Below are 16031 nucleotides of genomic sequence, written 5' to 3'. Positions count from 1 at the left end.
GGCTTTGGTTGGCCCGAAATGGCTTTTTTCTCTTTTTTTTACATTATAAACGTTTACTAAAAACTTAACTCACATAAATTCATTACACTCAAAAGTTTATTATGTCATTAAAACTACACATATTGTGTTTTATAGCATAGTTTAAGCTCATATCTCAGGCAATGTTTGCCTCTGAGCATGAGCTACAAATCTCAAAGGCTTTGCTTTTGCGTACTGCTGCTCGTGCAGAGAGGTTGTCATCAGTCAGAACGAAGTATCAGCACTTCAGCGCTGTTGCCATGGACATCGTGTTGTCACGTTTTGCTTTTACTTTAGTTTTGAGTTGTACAAGTTTTCCTTGTTTGTACGCTACTTTATATGTAACCGACTGGTGGTTGCGATCAGGTTTTACGAACCAGTGCCAACTGAAAGCGGCGAAATGCTTCGTGAGCGATGGAGAAGCGGGGTGACTTCATGACCAGGATTCGCTGACCAAGTGCAGCCTTTTACCGGTGAATGTTACGCCAGTAATCTTCCATGGGCCGTGCTTTCTGTCTGGCGCTGCGCCCCTGTCGTTAACTCGTTCCTCACTGTCTAAGCAGTGGTACGTCACTTGAGCACGCGCAGCACTTTTAATGAGTGCTAACCTGCCGCCTTTTTTGTGCAGCCGTCACGATGGCAACGGCTTTCGGTGAGGTCAACGAGACTCCGCTGATGTTTTCGCGGAGTAGCTCGCTCGGATCTCTCAGCAGTTTGGATCGACAAGCTGCACTCAATGCCCACAACCTCGCTGTAAATCAAAGGTATGCCTCCTTTCACTGATAGGAGTTACTGGTTTCCTTATCAAAGGCTACGTTGTCAAATGACGTGTTTCTCTTTCGTTAATTAACGTTCCTTTCTGTTTGTGTTATCTTTGCGAAACGGCAGTCGTCACGATATTAGTGATTTCTTATTAAAAGTTGGTTAATTGGAGCATTTTGTCGCTCGACACATTGGGACACCACTGTGTTTCGCTGTGCAACTGAACACACACACGTTGCTGGGCTAGTCGGTTCATGTCTAAGTACAAGCCACAAAGTCTGGCTGTTTCTTGCGCGAGGAAATAACAAGGGAAGGGGTCCAGGGGAGTGCGCTCCCCTGAACCTCTCCCTCGTTATTTCCTCGCGCAAGAAACAGCCATACTTTGTGGCTTGTACTTAGACATGAACACATACAAATGCATTTTTGTTTTCTCCACTCCGATCTCATACGATGCGGAATTCGTTAACTATATAATTGACATTGGCCCTTTGACACTCCTGAACGTCTAGACTAAGAAGTTGCATGGTTTGTGAAAACAATTTTGGGCGTCAAGAAGCTTTCGCCTTTTTTTTTTTTTTTGCGATATGGTTATGATAAATGTCCGTCACTATGCAGTTCCACGAATGCTAGGTATAAGTTCTGCAATTTTATTAGTTTAAATGGTGCAGAACTCTCACGCTCTAGTCGTATCTAAATGTAAGTGTGAACAAAACTTTCATCCTCACGTGAAGCAACTTCTCATTGGTAGGGTAACGGAACTACCACTTTCTTGTATAGTCATGTTCATCTGCGTAAATATTTTTCTTCCCAGGAGCAGAAGGCCCCTTGCATTAGATGTAAGCACATTTTACTTGAGGCATTAAGTGTGTCTCCTTTTATGACTTAGTCTAACTCATATCTATATTTGCTGTCTCACTTGAAAGGTATTTTATGAGCCTGAAACCTGCAAGCCATTAGTTGTCATTTATAACTTAAAGGGGTACTGACACCTTTTTTCGAAGGCGAGTTTACTCTGCCATACAAATCTCCTGTAAGCAGAGACGGCTCTGAGGAAGTGCAAAGCTCAGCAAATGCTGATAAGATATTTTAATTTGATATTAAAGTAAATTTTTCCATGGAGCACCCACTAACATCGACACTGGCGTGACGTCAGGCTACAGTACAAATTCTGGTGACTTCACGCAGCAGTCTGGCTAGTTGTGATGACGTTAGGTACCAAAACTTCCAAGATGGCCGCTTGTGCGTCATCAAAACTTCCAAAATGGCCGCTTGTGCTTCACCAACGGAGCCACGGTGCGGAGCGGCCGTGGAAACGTCACTATATATTGTGCAAGCACGTCACCAGAAGCTCATACCGTGTTGTGACGTCAGGGTACAGTAGGAACCGAAACTAGCTTCTAAATACATACTGTAATTACTTTTTCAGGGTGCACTCGCGCTCAGCGCTACCTTTTCTAGGCTTTTGAGGGCTTGACCTTTCATTTGGCACAAGAAAACAACAACTGAAAATATTCGTGTCAGTACTCCTTTAAAGGGACACTAAAGGGCAAAACGATTTTTCTCGCATTAGTAAAGTAGTCTTCCACGATACCAAAAACACCACGCTTGCTGTGAGAAGACGCTTAATAAGCGAGAAAACGCGCAAAAAGAAAATACAGGTGGCGACGCCACCTTGGAATTCCCGCACCATTTCCCGTGACGTCACATATTTTTGACGGCACCTGCTTGGGCCTACGTAGTTCCCAATCGGTTAAATCGAAGTACATTGTCCTCTGAGGGGGCCAGAGACTTGACGTAACGAGTTTGTGGAAATTTCGTCGAGGCAGTGGCGCCAAAATACGTTAAATGCTCTTTGAAATCGCTTGCGTCACGAATTACAAAGTTCGGCGCAAAATTTAAAAATGAAACTTTGAACTTGGTTTTCTCCTCTAATAATAAACCTATGGTAGTGAAAAAACTACACAAGAGTTCTCCGAGCACACTTTATCAATTTAAACCAATTCATTGTTTCTCTTTAGTGTCCCTTTAAGATTTTTCATGGATTGCACACTTTCAGTAATCGACCAATGCAGAAGCGCTGCTGTATGCTTTGCTTGCTGTCACTCATTTTTAAGTTCACTCAATGGGTTTGGTATTATGTATAACACATTAATAAACTTTGATCTTTGCAGCCAACATACAAGTGGAGCTGTCTCTCCCAGTGACCTACCTGACTCTCCAAGTCAAACAATGCCACCAAGCCCTCGCCATAGATCTCCTGAACCTGCTTTCCGGCTTCCCCCGTGCAGAAAACCGATCCCACAGCCAATTGGTGGTGTGTTCCAAGACTGCCCGCGAAGTTTTGCAGAAGAAGGAACTCCTTGCCGCATGTCACAGGCCACCAGCCTTAGTTCTCTCACTCAAGATGACGATGCCAATAACATTGAAAAAATGCTCCAACACGACGATGAGCACGAAGCATTTCAAGAGAGCAGCTTTGAAGAAGAGCGTGAAGAACAGGCGCAGTTTGTGGATGACACATACTACAAGCGGAAGCACCTGCAAGGTCGCTCTCATCTGCCATCTCGCAGTGTTACCAACATTGGTGAAGGTGCAGTCGAAGTGTTTGCAGACACAACACGGCAGTATGCCCATGAAGGCACACCACGCGGCTACTCCAGACCCGAGAGTCCCTGTTCATTAACTAACGAGAACAACGTCAGTTCGCAAAATGTCGTCCCTGATTGGGATGATGACTACGAAATGACGCCTCATCAAAAAAAGCAGCCTGTGCCTTTTGATAGTAGTCACAGCCGTAGATGGAGCGGTGAACGAGTCCAGAAATCTCATGTCACACACAAGCATGTCTCATTCAATGACGACTGTGTCATGCGCCCGTCGCATGAAGACGCTGCTGTGCCTTACTTTGCCGAGGATTGTGTTCGTGTGTATTGCACGGAAGGTACGCCATCTGTTCTTTCCCACGCACCTTCCCTCAATGACCTGGGCAGTGCTAAATCCTGGCCTAATCCGCAGAGTGCAGTTGACGACATGCTTGAAGTCTCGCCTGATGGTTGTTGTAGGCCTTCATCCCAAAGCAACCAGGCAAGTCCCAAGCCACAGGGATGCCATGAACATGCATCACTGAATGATGACTGTCATCTCCAGTCCCCACATGAAACGGAGTCACCATCTTTTGAAGAAGATTGTCTTCGTGTGTACTGCACAGAGGACACGCCGTCATTACTTTCCCATTCTGCATCATTCACTGACCTCAGTATAGGTCACGACGATAGTAAGAATTGGGAATCAGCTGAGCACTCTCCGAAGCCGCCTTGTATCAAATCAGAAGCCCTTATCGATGTTTCTGATGAGGAGGAAGGGAGCGCTGATCTCATAGTGCAGTGTATTCAGCTGGGCTGGCAAGTCTCACAATCATCAAATTGTCATTCAAAGACTAAAAGCTGGAGCGGAGCTCCAGAGGACAGTATTACTATAAATGCACCAGTGCCAAAACCAAGGAGTATAAACAGTACACCAGGGAAAGCTGCATCTGCTGCCAATAAAAGCAGCTCATCGTCACCTTTGCCATCTAGTCATGTAACCTGTCAAAGTAAATTACAGCATACCGTTGAGGATAGTGCCTTGCCAAAGGAAATGCCATCACACAAATTCAGCTTGGTACTTGCCAGGCAGAGCTCAAGTGTGAGCAGTCTTGTTGAAAGAACCTCCCCAAAGCTCACTTGGAAGAGCAATAGCATTGGGAATGTAGGTGAACTAAACAATCACCTCGGAGGCTGTTCTGTTGCTCTGCAGAGCCATTCGGATGTCAGCCAGCCCTCGTGTACACAAAACTTCAGTTCGAACCCTTGTGCAAACCGGAGCAATAGCATGCATGGCAGCTTGGATCAAACAGAACCGCTATGTCAAGATAGCAGTGATGAAGAAGATGATGCCCGTTTGTTGCAGGAAGTTGTGATGATGGGAAGGGCGCTAGCTGGAAACCCTGAATTATCTGTAGGCATGGCATCTCCAAGCACACAATCACCCAAGGTGCCTCCTCAGTCGGATATGCAGTCCTCGCCTTCAAGCACGCCTTTTGTTTCAGTGGCAAGCCCTTTGAGACCACATCAGTATGCTCAAGACACCAGGCATGGTGTTGCTTTGAATATAGTGAGCGTTAAAGATAACACAGTGAAAGTTCCACATGTGTCCCCTAGTCATGTTTGTTCCAAATCTGGAGGTAGCAATTTTCTGGATGACAGTATGCACCTGTCTGAAAGTAGTGATGAAGAGCAGGACAGCAAGATCTTGCTTGAAGTGATCAGTCTTGGCCGTGCAGCTGTGAGCAAACAGCAACATTCTGGAGGCAAGAACATGAACCCCAACACTAAGTGCCTCCGGAAAAATGTGTCTGATATTCAGCATGAAAGTTCTTCGGCACGTGTGGGAGATGGCCCCAGCGTGATGATGCGGCCTGCCGTCAGTGACCCACCACCTCCCAATCACTATCCCACATCTCCTCGTGCTGTGCCAGATGTTAATGACTGTTTAATCGATGACGACGATGATGGCAAGTTACTAAAAGAGGTGATCATGCTTGGCCTTTCAAGTGTGCAAAGCATTGCTTTAAACTTACCACCACCACACACTGGCAAACAGCCAACAACGGTGCCTGAGAAGGAGGACGCCAGCCATTGCAACACCACGTGCTGACAGTGACAAGCAAACTAGTGCTCTTAAAGACAGCCCTCTTGAACCCATAAAAGGAGCTGTTTGCGACAGTGCGCATAAAGATACTCACGACGTGGAAAGAGAACAGAAAGAAAAGGTGACTAGCTTTTCTTTTTCTTTACTGTTAGCAGTGTTTGTAGTAGAGCAAGTAATTGTGTTGCATGCGTTTCAGCCTGTCTTGCACACATTTGTGATCATGGCATCTCCATCAGTGATTAATTGTGGTTAAGGCTCAGCTAGCATTCCCTACCTAAATGGCTAGACGCATTAAAGACCAACTGCGATGTCATGTTGGGCCTTGTAAAAAGTCTAATTTCAGATAGTGCAAAATTATAGAAGCTTCGGTATAATATTTGTTTCATATACAAGATACATCATGAAAAACTAAAAAAAAGGGAGAGCAATTTTGGATACTGAGACTGGAAAAAGAAAATAAACGTTAGAACTTGCTGAAAGTTACTAATGACCTAGAACAGGGAGTTTGAACTTATATTGTGTTTTGTATCTCCTCAATAGTCTTCACTAACAGCTGCAGATAGCGTTATGCCATTATGTTATTGTGCGAATAATGAGTACATCGTCATGGTTTTGTAACGTCCACTACTGCATAGGGATAATGTGACAAACATTATGCTTGTTTTTTACACTCTTAGATGGCATCTGAAGCCTTTCTTATCTTGCTTATAAGTTTTGCCCTGCAAGTGTGGTAGTTGCAGTTTTATCTCTATGTGCCGACATAGACTCTTGCAATTGTCCTTAAAGACTGCCATTTAAAGAGCTTTACTCTACATAGTCTAAAATGTTTGTATTGTATGTTTATATGGTGTTTACTGTAATGTGAATAATGGATAGTCTAAGCGTGACCAATTGAATGGGAACTCTGCATCCTTCACACTGACAGTTTCATTACATCTTCTGCAATTACTTTAGAGATTCACTTGAACAATTTCTTTTGCACCCATTTAGCCTTTTGGAAGTACGTGTTCAAAGACAACCTCAATCTTTCAGATATTTTCCAAATGCATTGCTTCTAGGTTGTCTCATAATCAGTAGGAGATGCAATTTCATTATACTGCACTTAAACAATCGCAAAACCAAGGTAACCTAGTGGTGCCCTAGCATTATCAGTGACATCAATGACAGGTGCCATCATATGACCCATATGAAATACTAATGGCTGTGTCAAATAGCTATGGTATAATATATTGAATATTGACAGTAACTATAGTACATTGAAGTTCGAACGACCAGGGCTACTGCCCTGGTTGTCGGAATCATATTTTTGTGAGAGCTTTACTGTAGGAGCTTCTTTTTAAATAAGTACACAGACATATAACTGGAATTATCAATTGCTTGACATCTATTGAACTGATTTTGATAAGGTTTATTTTATTGAAAAGTAAAAATTTTCCAACCATTGGAATCAGTAATTTAATTTAAGCTTTTGATTAGTTCTTGCAGATGTGCTGAAAATCGGGGAGTAGAAAGTTGTAAAGAAACATTGAATTATAACTCTTGGAAAAAAAAAAAGAATAAGCAGACATCACACAACTGCAAACTGCATTGATTGGAACAGCATATGCAGTGAAGGTGCATTGTAGCCCCTGTACTTTTGACAAAGGCTGTACATGTACGTTCAGGTCTCAGTCACTGTTTGGCACCTGAACCTTCTGCTGATAACCAGAGAACTCAACCTAGCTGTCGTAATATCCACAACATCCTCCGCAGCTCGCTGTTCCTCCCGAGCCTCCAGCCGACTCCTCGGATCGTGTTGTCCAGATTCGTCTAAAGTTGCCAAATGGTCGATCGCTGACTCGACGCTTCCTCGCATCAGCAGAGCTTGGTGTACTGCTGGTCTTTCTGGACTCTCTAGGCTATCCACTCACCAGGTTCAAGATACTCAAGAATTGGCGCAGGCAAGAGGTTAGTACTCACTATGGGCAGGTGACTTGTTTTGTTTAGACATTGTTGTTCAAATTTGTGTAACTTGAAGGGGAGGCCTCATTTTAGGTGGTTCCAGCAATCGATGGACCCGGCGCTCAAATAGATACGTGCATCTCCCTCTCTGCACCCTTATGCTCCAACACTTTTTTATGTTGTATAAAGTGGTGTTAGTTTTTTTGTTTGTTTTTTTTTGCCATCACAGCATATGCCCTTGAACATTCATCCTCAGCCTTGGCTTTTGCTAAAGATAGGCATGAATAAACAGCTCGTACCACAATCTGGTTTTCGATTAAGATTTGTCTTAAGAGACTAAGATTTGTCTTTAGGTGAGTCATAACTTCATCGTACTCTGCTTAGACTTTTTTTTTGCTTAAAGAGACTACCAATAATTCACTGTATTTGTGAATAGTACTTGTTCACTGAAGTGCTCTATCTAATCACTGTTACAACACTAGCTTTTCTCTGATTGACTTTCTTGCTAAGTGCTATAGTGACGATGTCTTACAGTGTATTATTTAATTTATAAATAGATTCCTTCACTTACTATGCGATGCTCTCTCGCGCTTTCTCCTTGCTCCATTCTTCTATGCACAAATGTCGCTGTGCTGCCATGCCTTAGATCCCATTAAACTGCAGCTAAATAAAGATGTTACGTTGGCTGAGATTGGTAGATGGTCTTTCTGGAGTACTAAATTCAGGAGTTCTACTTTGACCTGAGGCCTGTTATGTGAGAAAACACAAAAAGAAGTTAGACCTATAGTGGTGTTGTGTGTGAAGTGGTGCTTCCATTTTATGCCTACTGCTTCGGTAAGAAAAATGTGCTTACATTGGCTGAAACATTAACGGAACTTTATTTCACTTTACAGCTTGCAACCGTAAACCCAAAACAGACTCTGGAACAACTCAAACTTTACCCGAAGAAGACTCTGACAATAAAGGAGCGATAGCCCCACTGGTTTTTATATATGCGTTAAATTTATAGCTTCTTGTTCTTCACTCTTGAGAACACTGCAACAAACTCTGTGTCAACTTTGGCACAACAAAGGTAAATTCTTGGAGAACCCAGCTGTTAATGCTTTCAAACTTCATAGTTGCCATCAGCAACATGACCAAGGTCTTCATCATCGTCAGATGCGAAGAACTCTGCTTCTCGACGAGACAGGAGTGGCGGGAGATTACCATGCACCGATGAGTGGTCGGTATCGTCCTGAAATGACCAGATGATCATGTGATTTGCTGCTCCTGCCATTTCTATACAGTCTCAGTGCTGCTTCGTGCCAAAAGTGATTCATTCTAAACAGAGGTTACTGTTTGCAAAATGTCCAACAGGCCAGTATTAAACCTGGCGTGTTGAATAGACATGAAGAGTGAATAGCATACATGCCTATTATGAAAACCTGTAGCGGCTTTTAAGCAGCTAATAGTCACCACTACGATTTAGCAGTTCTAAGTGCATTCTTTTAAAAAACATCAAAAAGGTGCCTTGACTGTCCGTGCCTGATAGGTTTGTTGCACAGAACTTAACTGAATTTGTGGGAACTAAATACAGGTTTATGTGTGCATTGCTTGCCATGACTGATGCTATTTTGTGTACAGTATTTGCTGTTAATAAATCCAATACAACTAAAATATTTCTTTGACTTATTGGAAAAATGTATCTGATGTGACATATAAGGCTGGTCATTTATGCATAGAAGAATGGTCTGTGGGCACCTCGGCCATTCTTGCTGGCAGAAGATTGATTATCTGTTGCCCTCACCTGCCACGGTGGTCTAGTGGTTATGGTGCTCAGCTGCTGACCCGCAGGTCAGTGGGACTCGAATCCCGGCCACGGCAGGCCGCATTTTCGATGGAGGCGAAAATGCTTGAGGCCCGTGTGCTTAGATTTAGGTGCACGTTAAAGAACCCCAGGTGGTCGAAATTTACGGAGCCCCCCCTACTACGGCGTCTCTCATAATCATACTGTGGTTTTGGGACGTTAAACTTCAACAATTATTATTATTATCTGTTGCCCTTAAGAGCAGATGATGCTGTGTTAGCTCCGTACAAAGCTTTTAGCTTGCACTGCTTATGTCATTGGAAGTGTTTAGTGGCTCTCAAGTATTGTCTCAGTGTGAGAAACAACTCCTTGCCCCACTGCTATAGTTGGAATATGCACAAAAAATGTTTCATTGCCGTATTCACAATCGAAAAGGGCATGCCAATGTAAAGAACGAGAAAGACTGTGCTTGCTCCCACACATATCGCTGTCAAAATGTCTGCATGCAAACTCACGTGCCATAGCCTGATAAGCATGCCAGTGTGAAAGATGAAAGAGTCTGTACAAGTTTTTGTTCATTTTTCCACCAAAGATGGAACCATCAAACAGGCATGCTTGCATAGCCTGGCATGCCAGTGCAATAGACTAGAAAGACCTTACGTGTTTTTGTGCATAGGAATGGATGGGAAAAGTGTGCTGTCGTTTCCCATACATCTTGGTAGTGAATGAGGTAGCTGTACTGACTCTCTCTCTCTTGGCAGGTCTCCCAGAATCGTCCAGCTGAAAACGCAGCCGCTTAACATGTGGTCTGTTAGTGCCACTTTCACGAAGGCTGTCCCGAGATGACGGTTCGCATTTTCTCTTGTTTGTCTCGGGCTCAAGATTGTCTGCGAGCCATGGGAACAGTTCTTCTTCAGACTCTGAATCATTTCTGTACGCAGGGCTTTTCAGAAAGTTAAGCGGAGTTGCAGTGAGCTTCATTTTGAAAAAGCTGTGCGATCCATCAGATGCAGCTGCCTCGTCGTCATCATCAAGGTTGAATAAAACGGAAGATCCATCTTCGTCATCACCGGCTTCAAGTTCTACATCCAAATTGTCTACTATGTTTCTTGGGTCATTTTCTTCATTTGGCACCTTGTGTTTTCTTATCTGTTCTTCATTTTCACTTAGCCCCTGATAAGATCTTTTTGCTGTTTGTCTCCCACCTTTTGGAGCTGATGCAACATTTAGTTCTCTTCCAAGAACACCTCCTGTTGCAGTGGTTGCAGTGGTGGGTGCTCTGGCTTCATTTTGCGAGTAAAGACTGCAGGCTTGCATCCGACTCAACGTTTGTGTGAAGCAATGTGCATCTTCATCCTCCTCTAGTTCCATTTCACTTCCGCTGCCCTCTTGCATATGTAAGGTTGGGGACAGATTCTGAACTGCCTTATGTGTTTCTGAATGTTGGGTGGGGTACTGGGTCAATCCACAAAGGTCGTCCTGAGCTTCTTGTCTGAGTCATCTCAATGTCTCCGTTAGTGTCACTTTGCTGGTGCTTATCATTCGTGGCATCTCCTTTCATAGACTGCGAAAGTTGCACTATATTCACACTGCTGCCTTTGTCTTGACTGAAGATGTTTACTGCGGGTTGTTGACATTTGTCCAGCACAACGTTATCATGGATGCAAGTAGATGTTGCAGGTTGTTTGGGACTGGGTTTGGAACTCCGAGTGAGTTCCTGCCATTTCACACTTCTCGGATCATTCTGTTGTCCTTCTTCATTTTCAGTCTCAATCTCCATCCATGCCTCGCTCTTTCCTTGAACTTGTTGGTTATGTTCACTGTACATATTTTGTACCTGGCTCTGAACTCTTTTTTCACTCCCAGTGGCCTTTTTGCAAGTTGTTTTGTGCACTTGGCTTTAAAGCCTAGTGGAGTTTCTGGATCACTCTGTTGCTCATCTAAAAGGGCGTCACCATTTCCAAGGACTGGCGTTCTCAGATTCTTTTGCCTGAGACTTCTGCACTTCAGTGGTGTTTGTGGGCATATCAGTTCAACTGATTTTACAGACTTCGGAGTTTTGAAACAATCTTTAGACAGTGCATTGTCTCCCAACTTCGTATGTGCGGCATATTCTCTGGGAGGACTGCAGGGATGCTTGCTATTTTCTTTGTCAGAAATGGCCTCAGTGTTATCGTAGCATTTTGTAGCTGCTGCCTCTTGTGTGGCCTTTGCAGCTGAGACTTTCACCCTGGTCGTTGGACAACCTGTGACAGTCCTTCCCCGTAGTTTCCTTTCCCATTGACTTTCCGCAGTAGCGGTTGTAGCCTTCTTGCTACCTTCAGCAAAACTTTTGCTCACCATCATCTTGGTGTTAGTGTCACTGCCTGTTGTGTCCTCTTGCAGTACTTTGCCAGTGTTTTTTAACTCTTCAAGCCCTGCTGGACTGGCAACTGCATCCTTACTGATATGTTGTGTGGGGTATGCAATGGCCGCTTGGCCTGGTGTCTCACTGCCCTTAGCATCCTTTTTTGTGCGTGTGCGCGTGTGAACAATGTCAGCTGCTGGTCCTATCATCATACTGCAGCCCATTTCATCCTTTCCTGCTGTTTCGATGCTCTTTTTACGTGCTGCGGAGTGAGGCGCAAAGTCCATCCTAGTATTGCTAGTGCTTACCATGCACCTTTCACTTGCCATGGCTTGTCCAGATTTATTCTTGCCGTCACTTTGCCTCACTTGTCGTTTTTCATGTATTTTCTTTTGTTCTTTTCGCTTTTCACATGCTGTGGCTGCATTTCCTATGTCATCTTTTTCAATAATGCTTTTGGTCACCGCTTCTGTTATGTTACTGTCCTTCTTATCAATGTCTAAAGACTGCTGTGGTGGCTCTTTATGTATGTTGCAGCCTTTGTGAGCTTCAACAGCTGTTTTGGCATTCTCCTGAACATTGTTTCCTCTTTTGTCATCAGCTGGTTTTGGTGTTGACATTGTCGTATGTTGTGAGATCGAAGCAGTCTGCCCATTCTTCAGTTTTTTGCTCTTGTTGTCAACGTCTATAGGGCATTTGTCAGTGAATGGCTTTTTGCACATTTTGTGAGGTCGAGAGACAACTGCAGCATTTCTGTGAACATTGTTCTCGCTTTTGTCAACACCTTTATTAAGTGAAGCAGGTCTTTGCCTGTTCGGTTTGTCAGTGCTGCCAGTGTCCGCATGGCATTTGTCAGTCTGTGGCGTTTTGCATACCTTGTGTCCTTTGTCATCAGTACAGACCACTGTGACATCCTTCTGAACATCATTCTCATCAGTTGTACTCTTTTTGCCCAATTTGCTTGCTGTTGTATGTTGCCAGACCGAAGCAGGTCTTTGCCTGTTGTCCCCTTTTATGTTACTCTTGTTTCCGACATCTGCAAGGGTTTTGTCAGTGAGCGGCTCCTTGCAGGTCTTGTGCCCTTCATGAAGTCCAGTGACAGCTGAAGCGTCACTTTTGTTTGACATTACTAACACTGCGGCATTTTGTGAAAGTGAGGTAGGTCTTTGCCTATCGTCCAGTTTGTCACTTTTATCACCAGCATCAGGACCCCATTCATCATCGAGGGCCTTCTTCCATATCTTGTGCCCTTTTTCAGCACAGGAGACCACTGCAATATTCTTCTGAACATCATTCTCACTTTCGGCATCACTTTTGTTTGCTGCTGGCATTGTGGCATATTGCAGAACTGAAAAAGGTTCTTGCTTGCTCTCTAATTTTTCACCCTTATTGCTGTCATCTGCTGGGTATTCAGAATAGTTTTTAGCCATCTTTTCAATTAGGTAACTGAGTGACAGCTTTGTCTTGACGTCTCTGCCTTCGGCACGTCTGCATTGTTTGCGCCCTGTGGGTGCATCATGAGAGTTCAACTCGGGTTCTTGCTTCTTGTTCTTGGCGTTTGTGTGATCTGACTTTTCAGGTTGTATATTTTCTGTTGCTCTGGGTAGTGATGACTTTGAAACAACTTTGCATCTGTCGTAACTTGTGCTTGCGCTTTCATTCTCTGGCTTTCTGACATTGGGTTCCCCTGATGATTTCCTTGCTTTCTGTACCTTGTCAAATCCAGTCACCTCACAGTTATCGTTTTCTGATGTAGTCGTCACTGGCTTTTCTGGTGTGGCTGCGTCGTGTGCTTGCATTACCGGAGTGTCACTTTCGTTGAGCTGTCTGATCTTTTTGTCTTTTTGTTTGTTCTCCACTTCACTTTTATCACATTCCTGCAACTTCAACTGGTCAGTGGCGGCTCCTTCAATAATGTGACTTGTAAAGTCACTGCAGCTTTCTTCCAAGTGGCCAGTTATGTGTTTATCTTGCACAACATCCTCCGGCAAAGTTGTGGTCTTGAGCTGTTTCAGTTTATTTGGCTGCTTCAGAATACCTTGCTCACTGCTGTCACTGTTCTCAAGTGCAACACTAGCCCTGTCTTCGTCGTCGCTCTCACTTGCGGATATTGTTGCTGTTGTCTGTGTAGCAAAGTGCTTGGTAACATCACTGACACCTGCTGCGTCTTTGTCCACATGTGTCACAGAGTTTGTGTCACGTTTTTTATCTTTGACGATCGAGTTGAGTTGGTCGGTCCTACCTACTTTTCGCTCCATGTATTCCAGGCAACTAACACTTGTCACTGCATCAGTCGTGACATTGCGCATTGTTGCGTGGCCCAATTGCGCCACTTTTGCTATCCCAGCCACATCTGACTCATTGTGCTCAGTGGTAGCTGCAGTGTCCGGTTCATTCTTATAGACCAAGCTGTTCTGTTTGTCCTTGGTTGTATGGAATGAAGGTTCATGTGTTGTCATGACATGCTTAGGTATGGACACATCGCCGTTGCGTACCTCGTCAGAGATGCCTGTGGTGTCATCAGATGAGTAGTGTTCTTCTGATGCATCACTTTGGTTCGCTTCGGTTGTTTTGTCACTTGCTAATGAAGGCTCGTCTTCATGCTTTTCTTCTTGTTCCTGTTCGTTGTCTTTGTGTTCGGGCGATGCTGGTCTTTCGCTCTCCTCTAGAAGAGTTGGGGAGTGTCTGGTGACCCGTATATTTAGAGGCCTGTAACGGTTTTCCACGGCCCTTTTGTTATTCCTCTTGGACCTGAAGCCAGGAAGTGGGGTGTGGAAGAGGTCCCCTTCACCATCTTCATTCTCATCATTGTCTGTCAAGCATTCTGATTTCTGGGAACCTCTTTGTCGTGGCTTGTAACGGGATTGGGCATTTTTCTTGGGCTTTCTGTATGAGAAAATGAAAAATGTTATGCTTCTGAGTTCTTCTTTGCTATAATTATTACTATTATTAATAGTTTTGTTATGAATGCACTTCTGCGCATGCGGCTATGTTGTATTCACCTTTGTCTGGTCTTTGCTGGCTTTTTCTTTGCACAGACAACCTTTGTGTCTCTGATGTTACTCTCATGCCTGCTCCTGGAATGTAAATTTTTATGTAAGTGCAATATTTAATCACAACAAATGCACAACGGGTAATTCCTTGAGACAGCATACTAACACATAGACAGGCTTTGAAATGCCTTTAGACAATCTTCGCTATTGACACAATCCTCAGCGATGCCATTGTGAACACGCAAGCTGAACGTTTTGCTTCATGCAGAAGGGAGCCAGCAGTTTCGCATAATATATTGTTCGCTTCTCCTGCAGCATTTGAGCCACATACATAAGCACAACAGCCTATAAATGATGGCCATGGGCAGATTGTTCATGGCTGTGAGCTACTCCCGATCAAAAGCTCACACACATTTGCACATCCCTCAAATCATTTTGCAATTGCAAAAATGGCAGTTGCTAATGCTTCTCTTTGCTCTGTTGCCACTCCTTTGTCGTTGTTAAGTATGACTGTGAGATGCCAATCTTTAATGCACAATGGGAAGAGAGAGAGAAAAAAGAAAGAAGCGACAGGCAGGTTACTGCTATCATTATCACCTGTGCTCAGGGAAAACACTGTGTTCTGCTTGTGGTTATCAAGTTGGTTTCAAAAATTTCTTTGGAAATATGTTCATTGCAGGGCATTGTACTGACTTTTGTGCATCTTTGGACTTGAACAAGAGGTTTTGCAGGGTCACTTTTAAAAGTCCCTTTGTACGCTGTGCCTGGTAAAATTTGATCTGACATACTGAGAAAATATGATAAGACACATAATATGCAAATCGCTGTTGTCATTGCTCAAGGCACTTTGTGGAGCAGGCGATTACGTAGCAGCATTATCACTTTGCCTATTCTGGAAGCCTGGCAATCTCGTGACAGTCTCGCGTGTATGAAAATACTGGGATAATTCTAAGATTATGCAATCAATAAATGCATATGTTCAACAGAGGAGAACATTCACAAAAAAAGAACATGAACAGCTGCATATTGCATCTGTCATGCCCGTATCTCATTTTCACAGACATCTCTTTGCATCTTTAAATGTCGACATTCAAGGTATCACATACGGAGACAGCTAAGTGATTCGATTATCCGTTCTGTTTTAGCTTAACGTGTCTTGTTACAGGAACTAGAGAATGATTACATTTGAAAGCACAAGCAGGACAACAGAGAATTGACTCGAACTGCATACCTTAAAGCAGGATTTTTCGCCAAAAGCTTCTTCCAGAGGCTTTGCATTCTGCATTCAATGAGATCCGCCGGGAGAAAGTTGTACTTCGTTATCATCCTTTTTATGTTGGCATTGTAAAATTGTTCATAGACCGTTGGCTTGCTTCTCAAGTAGAGGAGATCACCAAACTCTCTTTCATACACATCCATGATGTGCACCTGCAATAAATGGAAACGCAATATTGGACCCGCAAAAACAGATAGCCTAATTAAAGCACTCAAATTT

General features: G+C 43.7%; 1 protein-coding gene and 1 non-coding gene across 2 annotated transcripts; one reads left to right on the top strand and one right to left on the bottom strand.

Moving 5' to 3' along the window:
• The first annotated feature begins 307 nt into the window (after positions 1-307).
• Positions 308-8399, top strand: LOC119381542 (nucleolar protein dao-5). The gene is made up of 5 exons (XR_007415064.1): positions 308-491; positions 647-782; positions 2952-5590; positions 7222-7416; positions 8304-8399. It is a non-coding gene; the product is annotated as a nucleolar protein dao-5 (transcript).
• Positions 8265-14031, bottom strand: LOC119382765 (uncharacterized). The gene is made up of 2 exons (XM_037650610.1): positions 9857-14031; positions 8265-8644 (listed from the first exon to the last, which is right to left on the bottom strand). The coding sequence occupies exon 1, from the start codon at positions 14000-14002 to the stop codon at positions 10922-10924; it is 3081 nt and encodes a 1026-aa protein (XP_037506538.1). The 5' UTR covers positions 14003-14031; the 3' UTR covers positions 8265-8644; positions 9857-10921.
• Between the last annotated feature and the right edge of the window lie 2000 nt (positions 14032-16031).

Source organism: Rhipicephalus sanguineus, chromosome 2 (assembly GCF_013339695.2).
Source record: "Rhipicephalus sanguineus isolate Rsan-2018 chromosome 2, BIME_Rsan_1.4, whole genome shotgun sequence".
Classification (NCBI taxonomy): Eukaryota; Metazoa; Arthropoda; class Arachnida; order Ixodida; family Ixodidae; genus Rhipicephalus; species Rhipicephalus sanguineus.
Note: the sequence above shows the minus strand (reverse complement) of the source record. Positions and strands in the feature narration are given on the sequence as shown.